General features: G+C 47.7%; 1 protein-coding gene across 3 annotated transcripts in view; it reads left to right on the forward strand.

Moving 5' to 3' along the window:
• LGR6 (leucine rich repeat containing G protein-coupled receptor 6) overlaps nt 1-21,814 on the forward strand; it is a 120,054-nt gene that overhangs the window by 58,875 nt on the left and 39,365 nt on the right. For 2 of the 3 annotated variants that reach the window (XM_032317795.1, XM_032317796.1), the window contains one exon: nt 17,093-17,308. The exons of the other annotated variant lie outside the window; for it this stretch is intronic. In XM_032317795.1, the coding sequence (XP_032173686.1) occupies nt 17,093-17,308 (216 nt within the window). The remainder of the gene's footprint in view (nt 1-17,092; nt 17,309-21,814) is intronic. 3 annotated transcript variants of the gene reach the window in all.

Below are 21,814 nucleotides of genomic sequence, written 5' to 3' on the forward strand. Positions count from 1 at the left end.
GTAGTTTCTGGGGAAAAAAAAAAGACACCGTGTATTTAGTAGGGATTACATTGGTTGTAGATTACTTTTCAGAGTAATGCCATCTAAACAATATGAAGTCTTCCAACCCATGAATATGAGATATTTTTCCATTTATTGATATTCTTTAATTTATTTTAACAATGTTTTACAGTTTTCAGAGTATAGATCTGGTACTTTTTGTTTGATTTATTCCTAAGTATTTTATTCTTGTTGGTACTCTTGTAAATGGAATTTTTTCAATTTCATTTTTTGATTGCTTATTGTAAGTTTGTAGAAATACAGTGGATTTTCATATATTGATCTTATAAACTGCAATCTTGCTATGCTCATTATTAGTTCTAATTAGTTCTAATAGCTTCTTATTAGATATTTTAATGTTTGATAGGGGAAATTCTAGTGTATTTTTTGGTGATATTTTTCTCATTTATTTATTTTATGACATGAATTTTAGTTTTATTTTGCTAAGGCACCCCCAACCCCTCCCAAAAAAAATCCCATTGGGATCTTAGTTGGAAAGACATTAAATGTCTAAGTTGAAAATGTCTAAGTTTATATATTTATAAAATTTATTTTCATACAGGATTTATTGCTCTTATCTCAAAACATCTTTTATACATTTCAGTAATCTTTTGTAATTTTTTTTCATTAAAGATCTATGTATTTCTTGCTAGAATTATTCCACAATATTTATTGTGTTTTGTTTGTTCATGAGCTTTAAAAAAAAAAAGATTTTATGTATTTATTAGAGAGAGAGCTTGCATACAGGTTGGGAGAGGGTCAGAGGGAGAGGGAGAAACAGACTCTCCACTGAGTGGAGAGCCTGATTTGGAGTGGAGGGCTCGATTGCAGGTCTTGATTGCAAGACCCCAAGATCATGACCTGAGCTGAAGTCAGATGTTTCACTGACTGAACCACCCTGGTGCTTCTGTTCATGAGCTTTGTTTTAGAGGTTATTAGTAATGTAAAGGAGATGTTTTCAGCATTATCTCCTGTTTGTTTTTGGAATTCAGGAAAATATTGCAGAATACCCATCCATTTGTATCTGGTCACTTTATTGAATTCATTAATCTTAAGGATTTTACCATTGGTTCTCTTGGATTTAGAGCTATCTAATGCTCTTTACAAATAATAAGTATAGATAGACTTTATTTCTCTTTTCTGCCTTATGAATTAATTAGAATTTTCAGAAGAAAGACTATGATTATTAACAATTATGACAATGAACATATTTATCTTGTTCTGGATAATTTTTATTTTTTATTTTTTAATTTTTTTATTTTTTTGAAGATTTTTATTTATTTATCAGAGGGAGAGAGGGGGAGAGAGCGAGCACAGGCAGACAGAATGGCAGGCAGAGGCGGAGGGAGAAGCAGGCTCCCTGCTGAGCAAGGAGCCCGATGCGGGACTCGATCCCAGGACGCTGGGATCATGACCTGAGCTGAAGGCAGCTGCTCAACCAACTGAGCCACCCAGGCATCCCTGGATTTTTTTTTAAAGATTTTATTTATTTATTTGACAGAGAGAGAGAGAGAGCATAAGTAGGCAGAGAGGCAGGCAGAGGGGGAGGGAGAAGCAGGCTCCCCGCTGAGCAGAGAGCCCAATGTGGGACTCAGATCACAGGACCCTGAGATCATGACCTGAGCAGAAGACAGAGGCTTAACCCACTGAGCCACCCAGGTGCCCCTTGTTCTGCATTTTAATAGGAAAATCTCTAAGATTTTCTCTAAGATAAGAACTTATCATTTTGAGAAAGCATTCCTCTATTTCAATATTTTAAGTCTTAAAAATTAGGATTTGGGGATGTTTCAGAGTGACTTTTCAGTATATATTGAGATTATATATACTGAACCCATTATACTACAATAGAATTCATTATTTTAATTATTATAGTATTCTTGGAATTACACTATCCTCATGGTGGTCGATGGTAGAATTATTCTTACTGTATTATTCTGTTGCCAGTGTTATATTAGAATATTTATATCCTAATAAATATTCATAAATGAGAATGATCTATAGCTTATTTTCTGTGCTTACATTGATAACTTTTGTTATTAGGTTAAACTAAGTTTGAAGAGTGAATTGAGTATCATTCCTAACTTTTTTTTATTCCTGCCTCTGTTTATAAAGCATCAAAGTTATTTTTTACTTGCAAGTTTGGAAGAACTCACTGATAAATTGTCTGGTCCCAGACCTGTGTTATAGAAGTAAATTCTTTGATAATGTTCCTAATTTTTTCTTTACTATTAAATATTTTGCCAGAATGTGACTAGCTGTGAATTTCTTTTCATTAAGTTTACCTGGAACACCATAAACACTTTTTAACAATGTAACTTTTCAGCTCAAAGCCTTTCGTTTTGTTTCTTCCCCCCAGGTAGCGCTATCTTGTCTTCCGCTCCATTCACTCGGGCTTTAATCCTATAGTTCTTAAGCTCAAATTCAATTCTCTCTCCTATTTATCTCTTCTTATTTTCATAACTTTCATCTTTTACTCTGACTTCAAAGGTCGGGTCTCATGTTTATTCTCCCTGTTGCTGATTTAGTTTTCTTTGGTGCCAATTCTATTTTTATTACCTACAATGCAAATCTGAGTTTTACTCTTTCAACTTTACCTTCCTGGCCACATTCTTTTTTTTTTTTAAGATTTTATTTATTTGACAGACAGAGATCACAAGTAGTCAGAGAAACAGGCAGAGAGAGAAGAGGAAGCAGGCTCCCTGCTGAGCAGAGAGCCCGATGCGGGGCTCGATCCCAGGACCCTGGGATCATGACCTGAGCCGAAGGCAGAGGCTTTAACCCACTGAGCCACCCAGGTGCCCCTCCTGGCCACATTCTTATATATCCCACGCAGCTCCCTTTGCATTTCAGCTTGTCTTCCAGATTTACCTTTATTGTTTTCCCATTTTATGCTGTAGTTCTTCTGTCTCATCTTTTTTTTTTCTTCTTCGGATTTTTGCTCTTACTTCACAGAGGTCATAATTTTTTGTACGTTATTGAGGATGCCAAAAAAGCTTCTACTTTTTCTTTTCTCATTCTGCTAATAAATTATTTTCAGAGATTTGATCTTTTTCTGGGTTTTGAGATGCTATTAGCACTTTTTTATTTTTCAGAATTTTTTTTAAAGTGCTTTAAAATTTTTCTTTATCTTTTGAAAAAAATGTATTTAAAGGAATGTGGCAAAATACATATGACATAAAATTTATCATCTTTACCGTATTTAAGTATATAGATAAGTGGCATGAAGTACATTCATATGGCTGTGTAACCATCACCAGCATCCATCCACAGACCTCTTTTCATCTTGCAAAACTGAAACGCTGTGCCCATTAAACACTAACTACACGTTTCCTCTGTCCCCCCAATCCTTGGCAACCGCCACTCTACTTCCTTATCCATGAATTTATTGCTCTAGGTAGCTCTCATGCAAGTGTGACTGCTCTATTTTACATAGCAGAATGTCTCCAATGTTCGTTTATGGTGTAGAGTGGGTCAGAATTTCCTTGCATTTTACAGCTGAATGGTATTTCGTTGTATGTGTATACGCATATACCATATTTATTCATCCATTCATTCGTCAACAGATGCTTGGATTGCTTCACCTTTTGGCTCTTGTGAATGATGCTGTGAACATGGGCTAACAAATATCTCCTGGAGTTTGTGTTTTTTCCTCCTAATCTTTGAATACAGTAAATTTTATCTAGCTACAGTAATCGTTAGGGAGGTCATGTGAGTTACACTGTTTTGCTTTCTAGCCTCCTGGTGCCAGTTCAATCAACTTCTCAGATACACAGATAGAAAGCAAGTTGGTGTGTACAATTCTTAGGCCAGTTTTCAGCGTCTCTGCAAATGCTCATCGGGCGTCCTGCGGTGGGATCTTGCTCCTCACCCAGGGAGGAGTTCTCTGATCTGCTCCACCAAGGCCTCTAGGAAAGCCTACACCAGTGGTTTGCTACCCTGGCTGAACATTAGAACCCCTGGAGGAAATTTTAAGTGATACTATTTTTATGCCCCACCCTGAACAAGAGGACTCAGAAATTCAAGGGATAGGCCCAGGCACTGTGGTTCTAGGCAGCCCCGTAGGTGATGCTCCCATGGAGCTATGTCTCAAGACGTGTGACCACTAAGGATGCCTCTCTCTGACCCAGGATGGTCCTCGACTTTGGGGACACTCACCTCCCAGGATGAAAGTGTCACTTCCAATCCTTCTCTCCACCTTCCTGCCATGTTGTTTTCAGGGAGTTAAAATCTCTAGGTAAATCCAGAAATAGGGGTTATGGTGGTGGCGGTGGAGAGTATGTTTGCAGCCTCGGGAAGCATCATTCGTACAGAATAGGAACATGGCTGTCCAGTTTTCTGGATTCTGGTTCAGAATAGATAGATGGGGAAGGAGGACTTGGTTCCATGGACCTCCTAGATAGCAAAGGCAGCAGATCCTGGTTAAGTGTTGCTTTTGGTCAAGGTCTAAGTTTTCATCTTTTTTCTATGTCTTCACAGGTGTTTTAGTGAGAAGGTGGCTGAGTTTTCTTCCACTGGAACTGAAAACAACTTGAGTGTGTCTTGCTTTTTTCTTTCATTTCCCTCCTAGGCCAGAGGAGAGGGATTATGGCTAGTCTCCTTGTGTCAGGGATTTTAGTATGGAGTTGGGGGTACAGTGAGTACTTATGGATCAATCAGGAAGGACGGAGATGATGAGTATTGGAAGGACCAGCACCATGTAGAGTTCGGTCAGGACGCTCCTGAAGGAGGGGAGTTTTAAGCTTTGAAGAGAGGAGGGAGAAACACGTTTCTAACCATGGCACCAACCTTTCAAAGGTACAGAGATCAGTAAACCATGAACTCTGAAACAAAGAGGGAGGCAGAAAGGCATATTTCCCAGATGAAATGGAAATGGGGGGACCTTCGGAGAAATGAAGCTAGCAAGAGAATTATTTCAGGAAAAGAATCTTGAAACCCAAGCTTAAGGGTTTGGAGTTTACTGGAAGCCACGGATGACTGTGATTAAGAGAGAGACAAGATCACAACATGGTCAGGGGAGGGGTTCTCTAGTTCGTGTGAATAAATGGATAGATGGATGGGTAGACTGATGGGAAGTGGAGAGGTTGGGAAGGAAGGAGAGGACCGAAACCACACATCTGTAACCTCCCTGGTTCTCATACTGGTCCACAGGGAGCCTGGGAGCCACTAGAAATAAGGAAGGAGAAAACAGACTGGGAAAGACTGGAACCCTGTATTAAGGAGGCCAGATCTGATATAGACTTTTCCCTTTCCTCCTTCTCCTCTACTTACCATGGTCCATGCGGAAGTATTAATACGTGGCCTGGTTTCCCATGGTACTGCTTACGGCAGAGTCTGCTGGGATGGCCTTTAAGTATCTTTAAAGTGCTGCCATGTTGCTTATATTCCCTAAACCTGTGACATCACCTCTCTGGAGAGGCGAGTTGGGAAAATCCCCATCTGCCTCTTCCTCCACCAACCACAGCTGCCTTTTGCCAAGGGCAGGCATCCAGGCCCCAGGGAGCCGCAGGACCCACCTCTCAAACACATCCCAGACAGCCCAGGAAGGTCCCCAGAAGCCAGCCTTATGTCTGGAATCCAATGGCTAGAGGCTGGGGGATGGAAGAGATGGCTTTTTGTAGTCCCCACCCGAGGATTCTGAGATCGTCACCCACACAGCTGGCCTTCTGCCCAGATCTCTCTAGGTCTCCGTCTTCAGGGGAAGCTCACAAAGTCTATACACAGAGCCTTGTCCCTGCCTCCATCCTGGAAGGGTGGGTAATTATTTCTATATACTGCTGCCGATTAAAACACAAGGAATGACTTGGAGGAATGCTCAGGTATCATCCTTTGATGTATACAAAGGAAGCGCCTTCCCTGCCTCCTGGGGTTCTTCCGAGTCCATCAGTTCTCTTGACAGATGGAGAGAAAAGGCGATTTGGGCATTAGCATAGCCTGGAGAACCAGTTGAAATTGCCTTCGTTTTAATATCCCACCTTTGATCTGTTGCAAGCCTGACAGTGAGAGGGGAAGGATCTTATTAGGAGGCATAAATCAGAACTGATGAAATCACTTTCTCCCAACGAACTCAGACCTTCCCCTGTGCAGGGAGAAGGAAGGGAAAGCCTTGCTGCAGCATGGAGCTGCCCTCCCCCCTTCAGCCAGGAGCAGGGACACACAGATTAACTGAAGGCTCTGTCAACCCCACCCCGCCCCCTGCAGGGAAGCTTGAATTCTCTAAGCTTCTGGTGGCTCCACAGGGTTCTCTGCTCCCCGTGCTCTCTGTCACCATGGGACCCATCCATCCATCCCTCGTGGACTGTTTTGGTTCCAGCTCCCAAGAGTTTTCATTTCTGGACTGTCAGAACTTGTGCCCACCCTGTGAGGGCCTGGTGATGGGTTCTAGGCTAGGACCCAAAGTTGGGACCCAAATGTTGGACTCTGCTGGCAATGGCTCTTGGAGACCAAGCTCTTCATAAGACCTACTCCAACAACATAGGGAGGGGTGCAGCCATCCTCCTGGGATCTCTGGGAAACTGTCCCCATGGCACTGTCTCTGGGGGCAGAGCTTGATGAACAACCCCCAGGTGAACAGGGCAGGAGAGAAATAAACCCTGGACTCAACGGCCAAAGCGTTCTTTGGCTCTACTGTCTATTCACTCTCTGACTTTGGATGCTCACCCCTTTCCTCTTGGCTGAGTGGGGTCCCTTTCAGCTCTCATTTCTATGACTGGTCGTCTCTTCTCAGCAGGTAGTACCCTGAGCAGTGCTGGAAACAGTCATGATTTCATAAAACAAACAAACAAACAAAAAACAACCCCACAGATTGAATGCCTACTGTGGGCGAGTTTCAGGGAAAGGGAAGACAAAGTCCATGTCCTCAAGGGGTCTTCCAGTCTAATGAAGAGAAAAGCGATCAAAATGGGAGCTTGGTAAATTTGCTCAAAGGTCCAAAGTTGGCCCTAGCCTTTCTCCCACCTAGACTGATCATCCCTCCCAAGTCTCTCTAGCCCAAAGCTTCTTGCATTCCAAGTCTGTGTCCCATGTCCAGAAGTTTCTCTCAGAAAAGCTGTTCTCCGTTTAAAGTCTACTTAATAATACTTGCTGGATTAAAAAATATATTAATTGGCAACTTGTACATCTAAAAAGGAGTATTGTCCAATGGGTAAAATTTTAGTCATCTTAAAATATTTGTAGGTCATGGGGGTGGGGATTGGCTGTCTTAAGCTGCCGCATGACACCAAATGCTTCTAAGTTGGCCTGCCCGGTAAGCCCCTATCTCAGGTATCCAGGGATACAACACAGAAGACTTGTCCAAAGAAGGTATAGACACCCTGAAGGACAGAGCAAGAAAGACACTCCAGGCCTCCCTTTGCAGGTGAAGAAACTGAACCCAGAGAAGGGAAAGAGACCTGTCTGAAGGCAACAGCCCTGTGCACCCAGAGGCACAAGTCCTTTGCCATCCTCCCCTTCCCAACCAGAGTTTTGTTTTTCAATCTCAGCTGAGAAATGCCTACACCTTCTCAATGCCTACAAGTGACAGTTCAGCTTCATAGAGCCCCCAAGGACCAGCACATGTTCTTGCCAACTGCTTATCCCATCTTGCTCATCTTGCTCAAGCCCTGGCTCCTGGCACACGTAGCTAGTTCACTTGTACGTGGGTCAGCACCTTGGCACGCATTCCCCTCTCTGCCGGAGATGCTTGTCCCCTTGTCCCCTTGGTGAAAATTCAGTTACTCATCGAGGCCCAGCAAAAATGTACCTCTTCCGGGAAAACTGTCCTACCTTCCCTTCCTTGGATGAGTGACTCACACTGTTCTGCACACACTTCTGCTTGTTCCCCCAACTCTTGGTGCACATCCACATGGATTCTCTCTCTCTCATTCTTCGTCTTTCTCATACACACACACTGCATCACAATTGGTATTTTATTTATTCATCCTTATTGCTAGGCTGTAAGCTCCTCCAGGCAGGAACCAACTCTCATTCCATGTCTGTCTCCCTAGTGTCCTGCAAGGACCCTAACTAATTGCTTACAGCCACGACGTCCAGCATGGCAGCCACAAAGCATGTGTATCGATGAAAGTTAAATGAATTTAAAAATGCAGTTCCTCAGCCACACCAGCTACATTTGAGTGTTCAGTGCCAAGTGGCTGCCATTTTGGACATTGTGGATATTGAACATTTCTCCCATCACAGAAAGCCCTATTGAACAATAATATCTTAGAAGAGACCAGAGACCTACAGTCCCCAGGATGGAGGAATCATGGGTCTAGGAAGACCTTAGCTGCCCAGACTACATATACGTCACTGCCTTGCACAGAGAAGATATGTAAAGGGAACATCCTAGAACTGGGTCTGGAGTTCGATCGCTTGGCTTCAAGGCTTGGTTGCTACTTTTAGCGCAGACACACTGTCAACACCTTTCCTGGCTGTAGCCCCAAACTGTCAGCTCTCTCAGAGCCTCCACTGGACTGCTCTCCTTAGCTAGGAAATTTCCTTCCATAGAATAGAAAGGGCCTTTCAGGACAAGGGCTGATGTTCACGTCTTGCTAAGGAGAAGCCTCATCAGTAAATCTGGACTGAGTGATGGCCTCTTGAAGGTGAAGAGCTTTGGATCAGAGGTTGCCTAGCTTCTCCCTTTTCCCTCCCCTGACCCTTTACCATCCTAGGACAGGAGTAAAGGGTGTTGGTTGAGACAAAGTGTGCACTTCCCTACCACTCACCTTCCACAGCCCCCATGAGCTAGGGGATCAGGGTGACGGGGCCCGCCCAGCACATGACCGTCATTGGCAAGATTTCATAGAATTATGCAGCTGACCCTGGACCTGTCATCTGTTCTGCACAGCTGAGGGGCATGAGTTCCTGGTCTGACAGCCTGGGAAAACTAAGCTTGCTTTTCCTTGGTGTCTCACATTTCCCGTCTGTACTCTTTCTGTTCTCCTGAGCCCTGTCCTCCAGGAGCCTTCCTTTATCATAAGGAGACATCTTTGGCTTCTGTACTTAGACAGCCTCCCAACTCTTGCACTGCCCTCTGCCTTCACCCACCCCTCCCAATCCAGTCTCAACACAGGAGCCTCAGTGATCTTCCGAAAATGCCAGTTTAACCTGGGAACCACTGTCATCTGCCCCTTTCCAGTTTTGACTGTCTGGTCTCTGGACCTTCCTCGCTTACTTCGACGTCATTGACTATGTTCAGTGATGGTGAGGTACCCCCGCCTTGCCGCCTCTGTGGTTTCTCTTGTGCTGTTCTTTTTTGCCTGTGTCTCTTTCTCTAATACTGCCTCTTCAGAAAACTCCTACTCCCCTCTTGGGAGCCAGCTCAAATGTCACCTCCTCTGTGAGGTCTTCTGGATTTCCCAAGGAGGAAAGAGTGGGATCCAGCTTCCAGAATATTTTCCATTCACTTGACTGAAGTATGTATAATTGTGAGTTTAAAGCCACAGACTTTGGGGTCAAACAAATGGCTTCGCCTCTGTGTTCTTCCTTTTCTACCTGTAAAATGGGGATAATAAGATTCCTACTCCATCGAACTGGGATGGAGATTAAATATAAAAATATATGTAAAGTGCTGAGCACACCTGGCAATCAGCTAGCTCCCTGCTGATGTTAGCTGAAGTTTTTATCCTGTCTTATTAAATAATAAAGTAAATAGTCTGAGAGCTTCTCTGAAGAGGGACTCTGTGTTAGGCATGTTTGAATCCCAGCACAGAGCACAATGATGGCCTAGCAGTAAGTATTCAGTGAATGTTTAGTGGATTTAATCCAATCCACCGGATTGAATTTTTTAATCCTTTTTGATTGAACTAAATCCAATCCGATTGAATTCTAGACCAAAGGAATGACACTTGGTGATTGAGTTGAGGCTAAAGTAATAAGGGGGCATTTCAGGCAACCTGATGGGTAGTGGGGAGATATTTGGGGGCAGTGGAGACATGATGGCATCCTCAGGAAACTGCAAAGGGCCTTCACAGGAATTGGGCTGTGGTCTCCACAAAGGGAGCTCAGGGGGGTGTCAGCTTGTGCAAAGGTAAAGGCACCTGAGTGTGGGGCCCGAGCTGGCTGAGTCTGACTGGGCCCCAGACGCATGAGCCCTCCCTAAGCAGGGCCAGGGTGTGCTCCTCACAGGAGAGCAGCCCCCTTCCCCGCCCCCACCACACTGTTAGAGCCCCATGGCCCTCCCTGTGGAGGCCGGTGCTGGCACTGGCAGCTGCTGCTGGTGCGGGAGGCTGGGGCCTCCTGCCCGTGGAAGGCCTGGGGGTACCTCCTTGCCGCTCTGCAGGTGCCAGCCTGCTCCCTGCTGGAGCCCTCACCTTCCCTGGCAGGCTTTCCGTCAGGGCTGTTGGTCCCTCCAGGCAATGAACAGTTCCCACATGGAATATTTTCCCCACAGAATAACCATTTCCGTAGTGGCTCCTTTTTGTTCTTTCTTCATTTTCAATATCCTCCCCCTTCCACCCTGCCTGTACTCCACCCCAACCACAGCCTGAGACGCCCCTGCCCCCGTGCGGGCCCTATGCTCTCTTTACTTCTCCTTGCCCTGCCGCAAGTCACCTCTGTTGCCTGTACGTGCTGGGAAGGGGGCTGGGAGCTTCCAGGTGAAAAGCCAGGCCGTTGACAACTGGGTGCCAAATGCACAGTCCTTGTCCTCAAGGTACCTCATCCCCAACCTCTTTCTTATCCTCACACTCACAATTAGGATTTGACAGCGGAAGGTGTGGCCCACAGCTTTTGAGGATTTCTGAGCTCGGGAGCAGGACTGGCTTCCCTGGCGTGTGCCCTGTGCCATTGTTCAGGACCTCCGCGCAGAAGGTTCAGTGCTTGGCTCTTGCCGTCTTGAAATTCTTCATCATTTTTGAATAGGGGTTTCCCATTCTCATTTTGTGTCAGGCTCCGTGACTCACAGAGCCCATCCTGCCTAGGAGGGCTGGAATGGAGAGAAGCTTCAAGGAGAGGAGGTAGCTAGGTTGTAGTGGGAGTTGGAGCAGAGGAGCGCCACCAAACTCAGTGATCAGGTCAGGGGCGAGAGGTGGCCAGGGGCTCCTCCTCTCTAAACTTCTGCATTGGAAATGGCACACTGGCCCTCCTTTCTCACTCTGCAAAAACCTAATGGGCTGACGAGGGAAGGGGATACTCTAGAGCCTAAGATTGGCTGGGGACACTTTCTTAGAAAGGGGGCCATATCAGGGAGGGGCCCTGTAAACACCCTCTGCCTCCAGATAGATGAAAAGCAAGAGTCTTCTCCATGTCCCCAGCCCTTGGAACCTACTTCAAGCCCATCTGTCTTCACGGATCCTGATTTTCAGCCTCTCTCTACTCCTACGTATCCTGTCCTATAATCACTATGTCTTCTCGTATCATGTGGTTCAGAACTGGAGAGAGAACTCAAGTCACACCTGACCTGAGTGCAATAAAACAGAAACCCCCCCCCTTTCCTCCCTGCTGTCCTCCTGGTCCTGCCCAGGGACATGTTGACCTTTAGATTCAAAGTCACCATGTGTCCTGGGAGCAGGTACCGGGTGGCAGCTACCTAGCTTAGAGCTTCATGTGAATGATCCCTTTTAAATGAATACCTGGTGACATCCATGCGTCAGCTGGTGATCCACTAGGAGCCCTGAATCTGTCCCTCTAGTCTCATATTTGACTCAGATCTGTTAGGAAATAAGATAGATTAAAGAGGGAAATTCCAGAAAGGGCCCATTAGGTCTGCAAATGCCCTATGGGCTGTAAGGGACTTTGGTTTTCAAATATAAATGTGTTTCCTACAGCTCAGAGAGGTGTATGTCTTTCTGTCCTCCAGTCCTTTTAGGGAAGCCAGGCATTAGAAAGAAATGGAAAGGAGCCCTGAGTTTGAGTCCCAGCCCTGCCCCTCCCTTTGGGCATTTTCTTTATCTCTCTGGGCTTCAGTTTCCTTATATAAAATGAGTGAGACTGCCAGGCTCCTTCAAGCTGATATATTGTGATTCTGAGTTTACACTGTTGTTCTTCTGGGTCATTGTCAGTGAACAACTTCTTGCTCTCTAACCTGACTCTCTGCTATAGCCACTTGCACCCAATTAGGTCTTGATCTCATTTTAATTCAGTAGGACCAGGTTCTCATGTCACCAGCTCCCTGGAATGGCCTATGGCCAGGTGACTTTGAGACCACCTTTCCCATGGAATTTGCACCTGGAGGGAAGACACTCCAGCCATCACACACTTTCTCCCCACCCACTTCCCCGCCTCAGCCTCGGCCCTGGGCTGGGGGAGTCTGAGGAGCACTCTGGCCCTCTAGAGGTTAAGCTGTTCCCCCAGAGCCCCAGCAAGCCAAAACTGGCCTGTGAGGTCCTTGTTAATAATCTGTCCTATTACCGCAGGTAAGAATTATAGTCAGAAATCATTCAAGGAGCCCAGGCCCACAAGGGAGAAAGAGAAGGGCTGTTGGGGGTTGTTGATTTTATTCTAGGGCTTAATTGGTGTAATTGCTCTTTTCTTCCTGCCAAACCAGAGTCCGTCTGGATTGACTCTCCCACCTGTGGATGGGTCCATTAGTCCCAAGTGGTGAATTCAGGCTGCTTGGAAGCTCCTTTGTCTTCCCTCCCAGATGACATGGGAGCCCGGGCCCGTCTGCCCCAGAGGGGCCCCAGGACAGCCTGAACCCTGACTCAAGGGGGTCAGGCAGCTTCTTCAGAGAGCACCTGATCCTGCTTGCGGTGGGGCGGAGAAAGAGTACAGGGGACTTCTCAGGGCTCCCCAAGTTTCAGAGGTCCCTGAGGGAGGGAGGGGATGCCCCACAAGAGGGAAGGGGGAATACAGAAGTAAGCACTGCTCCATTTCTTCCCCTGTTGCCTTCCCCACTCCTCTCTGGGCCCCCTCGGGAGCCCACTTTGAAGGGAGTATTCTGTCTTCACGGACAAACCTACCATGAGGACCCATAATTGCCAGATGCCCAGTTCCTCCCTTGGGTCCCCAGGGCACCCGTGGCCAGCCTTCTTGTTAGAAGGGAAGCTAATGCTGGGGCCTCTTATTTGCATTTAACCTCAAAACAGTCCCTGGGGTGGCCAGGTAGTCACACTACAGAGCTGAGGAAGCCAGCCGAAAATGTGAAGAGAGGGCCTTTGTGACTAGATCTTTCTGGAGGCTAAGCCTACACGTCCTCCAAGCTCATAGGATCCCTCGGGGATAGTGTCACTACATAAAACAGGAATATTGCATGGGACCTACTTACGTTTAAAAAGTTGTTCCTTGTGTATCTGAAATTCAAATTAAACTGGGCGTCACCCCAAATATTACGTGGGACACATTTATACTGACAATTATTTGTTACTTATCCAAGATTCAAATTTTAATGGGCAACATGTATTTTTATTTGCTAAACCCAGCAATCCTCTGCTGGATCCACATCCCAGCCCAAACCAGCCTGGCCTGAGTGAAACCCTGGGACCTTCTGCTCACCCTAAACACAAATTCAGATCTGACTGATTTCCTCCATGCGCTTATACCATTTTCTTCATTTGCCAGCTTGCCTGGTTTCCCCCTCTGGCGTGTCCCTGCCCCCAGGCCTCAGGAATCCGGCTGTAGGCACCTTCCTTCCACAGCCCCAGGCATGCCCCACCACACTGCTCCTGGAGATCTGCAAGGCCTTGCAGGAGAGGCCTTCCCTCTAACAGAGCAGAAAGGGGCCTGGCTGTTAGTCCAGGCCAGCCCTCACCTGGGAAAGTATCATCCTGAGCCAGGGCTGTGCTTGGCCTGGCCTCTGGGAAAAATGGCCCTTCTCTGGCCCTCCCGCCTCTGGATTGCACAGAATGCAGGCAGTGGCCTAATCAGGGCCATAGGTTACATGTGAAAGTGTGCGTGTGTGCACATGTGGGTCATGTGTGTGCTCACACATACACGTGTGCATGAGAGGCAGCTCCCAAATGCCCCCACAGCCACAGAGGAAAAGATCATTTCCCTCTTGCCCTGCCCCAGCGCCACTTCCTGTCTGCCCCAGAGTGCCTTCCCTCTGTCCACAGAGCAGGGCTACTGCCTACCAGGGGCTCGGTCACGGCGTCTGCCCTGTTTCCCAGGCTCCGTCAAATAGGTCAGCAAGTTCTTACCTCCCTCCCCCAGTACCAGCATCACACAGTGGCGAGACACATGAATTTGGGCCCCAGACAACCTGGGTTGGAGCCCCAGCTCTGTGGGTCACTAGTTAAGTGGCCTTGGGCAACTTAATCTCTCTGTATAATGGGGCTAACCAGAGATTTCTCATGGCATTGCTGCAAGGCACAGATCACACACTCGTCCCTGGCTCTGCACCTGGCATATGACAAGGGCTCTATATGTGGAAGCGTTGACTGCTCTTGGTGTCACGGCTGTCACGATAGGGTTGCTCCCAGCCCCAGGCTTTAGAGAGAAAGGGAGCACCCCCCACCTTGGGGACTCCAACCTCCTGAGTCTCTTAATTCCTCCCCTTTAGGTAGGCAGTGGCAGAGACCCAGGCCCAGGCTGTCTGACGAGCCAGACCCCAGCTGTCCTCGCCCCCTACATTCAGTGGGTTGTTAGGCCTTATCGATTTGACTTCCTAAGGATGTCTGAAATCTGTGCCCGCTTTCCCCATCCACACTGGCCCTCTATTCTCCTGCCTCGGGGCCTTCACTCATGGTACCTCACCTTCCACCTTGCCACCAAGACACTGCCCTCACTGAGCAGAAGGAAGTGGCGGTGGCATTCTTATGGGATGCTAAGAAGACTCCTGGCATTGCTTGGTGACTTTATTGTGCCAGGGAGCCTGCCTGCCAGCCTGCTACTGTCCCAGGTCAGGAGCAACAAGAACTACCCCTAGGAGAGGATGCTTTTTAGGACTGGACAGCAGGGTGGCCAAATTCACTTCTCAGGCTTCTTGGGCCATGGCTGTCCCTTTCTGGATGAGGAGGTTGTGTAAAGCAACTATCTCTTTGCTCATCTTCCTGCCTCCAGTCTGGCCCTTCTCCTATACCAACAAGGTCTTCAGAGGAATCTTTTCAAAACAGAAGTCTGGCTAGGTTCTTCCTTTGCTTAAAACCCTTCATTGGCTGTTTCCTTTAACACAGCATTGCTTACGAGACCCCGAGAGCTCTGGCTCTCTGCCTGGCTAGCTCACCTTGCACTCTCCCCACATGCTTCCCCTCCCTCCAGCTGCAGCCCTACCTGACCGTTCTCAGCCCCGTACCTTGCTGTACCTCCACCTTCCCACTTGCCTTCCCTCTGCTCAGGATTCTTTTCCCTATCTCCTCCCCTGACCAATTCCTCCTTAGCCACCGGGTCTCTATGTAAGCATTACTTTCTCCTGGAGGCCTTTCCAGATGCCCACACAGGTGTGCTTCCCCTGCTTTCACTGTCCTGTGAGTACATCTGGCTTGCCCACTGGATTTAAGCTACATCAGGAAGGGCAGGGACATTGTCTTCTTCATAGCTGATGTGTATCCAATATTTCCCAAACCTGTCTGTGCACAGAAACTTCTAGGGTGTTCTTTAGAAACAGATTCCCAGGGGCTCCTGGGTAGCTCAGTTGGTGAAGCACCCGACTCTTGATCTTGGCTCAGGTCTTGATCTCGGAGCCGTGAGTTCAAGCCCCATGTTGGGCTCCAAGCAGAGCATGGAGCCTACTTAAAAAGAAACAAAAACAGAACAAAAACAGATTCCCAGGTCCCCTTTGGACCTTCTGAACAACACTCTCCTGGGGAGGAGCTTGGGAGTCTGTATTTTCACAAAGTTTCAGCCAGTCAGACCATCAAGAGTATGGTGACCACCATGGACCGACCATATCTGGAGTGATAGGCCTTGCCAGTAGAGGGCACTCACTGAAGGGTGGTTGGTCCCATCCTGCCAGGTTTGATGTGGGTGGGTGGTCTTTCTAATCTCAGCTTTCGAGAACAATCCAGGTCCGTTTGCTTTCCCATCTAAGGTCCCAGCATTGATCTGTTCTCTCCCCTTGGTGGTGAGCCAGGGAGTGTCTCCCAGTGACCCTTAAGACATTTGGCAAGAAGGGCACTGGTGAATTTGCTCAGGGAGGAGATAGAAGCCCAGCAGGACCTTCCTCTGCCCACATCACTTGTTCTTCAGGTTCAGGGCTATGGAGTCCTTGGGCCTTTGTGGACAAAGGCTGGGTTGTCAGTGACTGAGGTGCCATATACGTGTGGGAGAGCCATACCTCAGGGCAGAGCCTCCCCTCAACATAGAAAAGTTCAGGAGGGGGTCCATAGTCACATGCCAGCTTGTCTGGTCTCTGTGGGACCAGCTACCTAGAGTGATCCGATTTCAGCCCACACTGAAGGCAGAATAGTGTATTGATAAAGGACATCGTGGCTGTCAAAAGCTGACATGGGCAGTCTCCTGTTTGACTGGGCTGAACTTCTAGGTCTTCTAGAATTTGCATCAGAAGTTCCCGTGTCATCTGGGAACCTCTGGTTGTCACACAGACAGGATCACTACCATCTGTTTTCCTGTTCTGAAAAGTAGCCTAGCAAGGACTTCAACTGTAGCATATTTGGGACAATCAATTGAGCAGGAAGCCCTAGGACCTCGGCAGGAGCTTCATCAAACTACCGGGTCCTGAAGAGACAAGGAGCAAGTGGAGCTGGGGTCAGGGGTCAAGGAGTGGCTTGAATCTTTGGGGAAGCCTTCTCTTTGGCTAGGTCCAGAAGGAGGAGATTTCCCTCTATAAATGGTGGGAATATCCCTACTATATGGCCTTGAACTGGACAGGGTTGGGAAGAATAGTGTCTCACCCGAAGGAGGGGAGCTATGGCATAGAGTGAGAAGTCTAGGGGTGTGAGGGAGATACTGGTTATCCACAGAGGGGCTATGGGTTCAACATTGGGTCTGAGAGGAAGAGCTGGTGCCATAAGTAGGAACATATGGCATTAAAGGATCAAGAATTATGGGTTGGAATGGAGGCGAAATAGGGGAACTTGAAGAGGCGGGGTATAGGCTAAGTGGCGGCCAAGTCACAGCTGTAGTCCTAGGGTACCTTGAAGGCCCCGCAGGGGTCGGGGCTGGCCCAGCTCAGGTCAGTCCCAGACCGTGGTCTGCATCTTGCCCGGGATTGATCCTTATCCATCCTCTCTTCCACCAGGCGCCTAGATGCCAACCTCATCTCCCTGGTCCCGGAAAGGAGCTTTGAGGGGCTGTCCTCCCTCCGCCACCTGTGGTTGGACGACAATGCGCTCACCGAGATCCCTGTCAGGGCCCTCAACAACCTCCCTGCCCTGCAGGCCATGACCTTGGCCCTCAACCGCATCAGCCACATCCCTGACTACGCCTTCCAGAACCTCACCAGCCTTGTGGTGCTGTGAGTGCTGTACTGCCCGCCCCCCCCCCCCCAACTCCCAGCTGGGTCCTGCTGGGGCTGCGTGTTTACTCCAGAGCTGGGTTGGAAGTCTGGGTAGCTCTGCTCTTCTCTGCATGGTACTGAACCTTCTGGCCTCAGTTTCTCCTTTTTAAACTGAGGATGATCATCCCCTGTTGACCCCATGGGGATTATCATGAGGTCAAATGACAGTAGAGCTATAGAAGTGCTTCGAGAAGCCAGAACACCATGATCAGAAAACGGGAATTAAACTACTAGTTTCTCGCTATGCAAATATAAGAACTATACCTAGCTGATTGGAATATAAGTCAACAATCTATTAAGCGATTTCTACCACATTCAACAATTGGGTGTTGCAGTCTTACGCTTTGGCACAGGGATAGGATAAATTCATATCATTTCCCAGACTCTGAGAAGCAGAGAAAAGCCATCACTCGTAATTAGACAGCAAAGCCCCGTCAGGGTAATTACCTGAGAGATAGTATCCCTGGCAGGAATTGGGGACCGGGGTTACCTCTGCCTCCCCGGTGGGAACTTTGGAGTGCAAATTAGCTCCCAGCTAATTGCTATGAGTGATTGGAAGTTCATAGGGTAATTACTAAGGGCTTGGAGGTCATGTGTAATTGCTTTGGGTTACACGCTAATTGCTGCGGGAACATATGCGTTAGTGACTCTGCTAAACGGCAACTTGCCTCCCTGGCTTTTGGAAATCTGGTGTGATTTTCCAGACCCGAGCATAGATGAGGTGTAGGTCCATCTAAAAGCTGAACACTCAGGCACCAGTTTGTTTGTCTAATCCTCTGTCCTGGGAGACTGGAAAACCAAGAGGAGCATCCTTACGGATCATGTCCTTTTATCAGGATAGCCATTCCATCCCTGCTTCTGGGGGCCAGTGGGGGTATTAATAGAGGGTGAACAGAGCAAGGTGACTGATGCTCATTTTGGTGACAGCCCAGTGATACCCTGAGGGAATGGGATCAGATCGTCATGAGAGACAAGACTGGGAAAATGAGGGCCACATGAGGGGTTCCAGACAAATGAGGAGCAACAGGTGTTTCCAGAACCCGTATGTGGGGTTCGAACAACGGCTGCCCTCCAGGAGCTGACAGTCTAATTGAGAGAGTGGACTAAATAATGGAAAAGACAGCTGGTGATGTACTGTACCTTATGCCAAGATAGCTGGTCACAGATACAGATCCATGCAGTGTCAGAAACCTGGGCCGATGGGGAAGGCTTCATGGGGAAGTTGGGGTTGGTCCTGGGCCTGGGAAGATGAAGAACCAGACAGGTGAAGACCAACAGTGTTCCAAGCGGTGTCATAGAAGTCCAGCTGTTTGGTGACAGTGAATAGGCTAGTCTGGTGTGAGCAAAGGATCCTCCTGCAGAATGTGGCTGGGAAGGTGGGTGAGGGGACTCAGAGTCCGAGCAGGGTCTTTGGCTTTTGTCGGTCAGGGGGATAGGGAAGCTTGAGGGTTTTCGAGTAAAGATGAGCAGGGGGATATTTCAGGAAGGCTAGTTTGGAGGATGGGTGGGAATAGGGGACAGGTAGAAGGCTCTCGTCTATCAGCCGAGGTCTAGTATAAGGGGTGGGAGAAGGAATGGAAGGGAAGACATGACTGTGAGGGATGTTTTAAAGGAAGGATAAATGTGATCTAGGAAAGACCAGGAGGAAGGGGAATCAAGAATGACTCCAAAGTCTGGTTGGGAACCAGGAAATTGGAATGCTAGGCATGCTGCATATCTGGCGGGGGGTGGGGGGGACTCCACTGGGCAAAAGGAGGGGCAAGAGAAGAAAACCTACCAGGGCAGAGCAAAGCTCAAAGGGAATTGGTTGGTCCCTTTACCTGGAGCAGAGCCAGAAACATGACTCCTCTGTCCTGCTTCCAACTCACCAGGACCTGGGAGGGAAGAGAAGTCTGGAGGAAGCTGTCCAGGGACTATGGGATGAGGTATAAAAAGACCCAGGAGGCAGATAAGGAAGACTGAGGATGATAGGAAGTAGGAAAGTTTGATTAAACCCAACTGCTGCGTAGGAGTCTGTCTGGCAGCATAAACAGACAAGTGAGGTGGAGGAGAAGGGGCTTCTGTGCAATCCAAACCCAGTCTGCTTTGATCAGGCTGCTGTGAGCGTGTGGACCTCCTTTGCCCACTGCTCTGATGTTGGTGGGACCCCCATGCAGCACTTAACTGGCTGGGTTAAGTGCAGATTTTGCAAACATGCAAATCTTGTCTCTTCATCTGAACTAGAAGGCCCCAACACCCTGCCCCAGGCTGGGCTGCTAGAGGCACCTAGGATGCCCGGGCTGAGTGAGTGGTTTAGAAGAGGGAGTCGGAACCCTGGAGATGGATATTTAGGAAGCTGAAATGGTGTAGATCAGAGTTGCTGGGGGAGGAGGAAGGGGCTGGAAAATGGAAACAAGAGTCCAACAGGACACAGGAAGAAATGGTTAAGTTTGGTGACAGTCGGGATACAAGCATCAGGCAGTAAGGAAAATCAAAAGCCCTTGTTAGGGGAGAGAGTATATTCCCAGTCAAATCCAAAGTTGCCTATGGCAGGGGCCTGTCTCCCAGTGGAACCTGGGAGGTGGACAAGGATGGGGAAGACTTACAGGACCCACAACTCTCAAGACCCCTATTTCTATCCATGTGTGCTGGATGGGGTCTTCCTGTCACCTTGGTATTTGAACAGCATTTTGGAGGCCTGTGTGATTTCCTCTCCTTGTAAGAGATTTCCTTTTTCTGCCTGAAGAGGCTTCTTAATTCTTGAACTTTACTAGCTTAACTAGAATATGTCATGGTATAAAATGTTCTGTATCTGATTCTTCTGGAATATTGTATGCCTGTGAGCTGCAGATTCTATGCTTTCTCCACTAGAGAATTTTCATCCATACTCTGTGTTTGAATACATCTTCTGTCTTGTGTTTGGGTTCTCTCCCTCAGAAATGTCAATTACCCTTGTATTGAATCACCTTTATGTCTTCTCCATCTATTCACTTCTGTTCTAACCTTTTGTCTCATTCAGCCACATTCACCATGATTATCTCAAGCTTTTTCTGATACCAGTTCATTTCAGGCAGCGTTGACCCTGTTTCTTGGCTCAAGTTTTTAATAGTGTAATTTCAGTTCTCAGTGTTTTTGTTGCCTACGATGTCATTTTCTCTTTCTTTTTTTCTTTTTTTTTTTTTTAAGATTTTATTTATTTATTTGACAGATCACAAGTAGGCAGAGAGGCAAGCAGAGAGAGCAGGGGAAGCAGGCTCCCCACCAAGCAGAGAACCCGATGCGGGGCTCAATCCCAGAACCCTGAGATCATGACCTGAACTGAAGGCAGAGGCTTTAACCCACTGAACCACCCAGGCACCCCTTCTCTTTCGTTTTTAAAACTTCATTTTGGAAATACTGTTTTTTGAGTTTGTTTTGTAGCAGGAGGCCATGGTGGTAATTTTCCTTCTGTGTCTCATCCATTCGTTGTATTTTTTTTTTCCCTTGGCTTGAAACTTTACCTGCCTTTGCACCTTCTCTTCTCCCCGTCCTTGGTCTCCCTAGTGCATCCATAATTGCCATGCGATTTCTTTGTTCTGGCGTATGCATGGACAGCTGTCTCCTTGTTCTAGCTGTGTCATCTGGGGAGCCCCTGGTTCTCCCCTTCTAGCTGTCGTTTGTGGGCTATTGTGGGTAAATGAGATTCCATCTGCTTTTCTGTGCCCCAGCGGCAGGGTGAAGGTAGGGGGAATGTGCTCTGAGGGGGAGCCCAGCCTTTGTCAGGCAGCCGGGGCTCTGTTGTATCTGCAGGTTTAGAGTGTGTTAAATGTGTGAGTTCACTCCCTCCACCCAAGAATTCCCTCGGGCTTCAAGTCATTTCCTCGAGTCAGTGAGTAGCTTGGAACCTGTATTTTACTCCCCAGTGTCACCTGTTTCCTCTGGAAGCCAGACGTGGGGAAGGGAAATAAACCTTCTCCATAGAGCTGCTTCTCTTTAGTTTTGGGGTTTTAGGGGAAATTCTCAGGGTTTCTTTTTCTTGCCAGCTCAGTTCCTGGAGAAATCAGGACTAGTTAGGAGTTCCAGACTTTCACCTCGATCACCAGTGTGTGCAGTTTGTTTACATTGGGTTATGTCTCTGTCCTTGCTTTGCTGCTACTTGTAATATTTGGGCCAGAGTCAGGGGTCTTGTTTTTGCTTATTTCGTTAGGAGTTGGGAGAAGATCATTCTGTCATTCGTTTTCAGTTAGCTCTTTACTTGGGAAATTTCTTCCGAGCTGATCTCCCACCTCCCCCGACCTACATGCGCTCTGGCCAGGCGCTTCACCATCCAGCACAGACACTCATGCTCATTCCCACCTCCCCTCCTCTATCCCCCTGTTACCTCTGCCTGGAATGCCCTTCCCTCTGCTTGTCCAGATCACCTACCCTTCAAGGCTCTGCTCTGGATTACCACCTCTGTAAAACCTTCCCTAACTCCTCTGGTCTTACCAGTCTCCCATCTCTGAG

Source organism: Mustela erminea, chromosome 17 (genome assembly GCF_009829155.1).
Source record: "Mustela erminea isolate mMusErm1 chromosome 17, mMusErm1.Pri, whole genome shotgun sequence".
NCBI classification, from domain to species: Eukaryota; Metazoa; Chordata; class Mammalia; order Carnivora; family Mustelidae; genus Mustela; species Mustela erminea.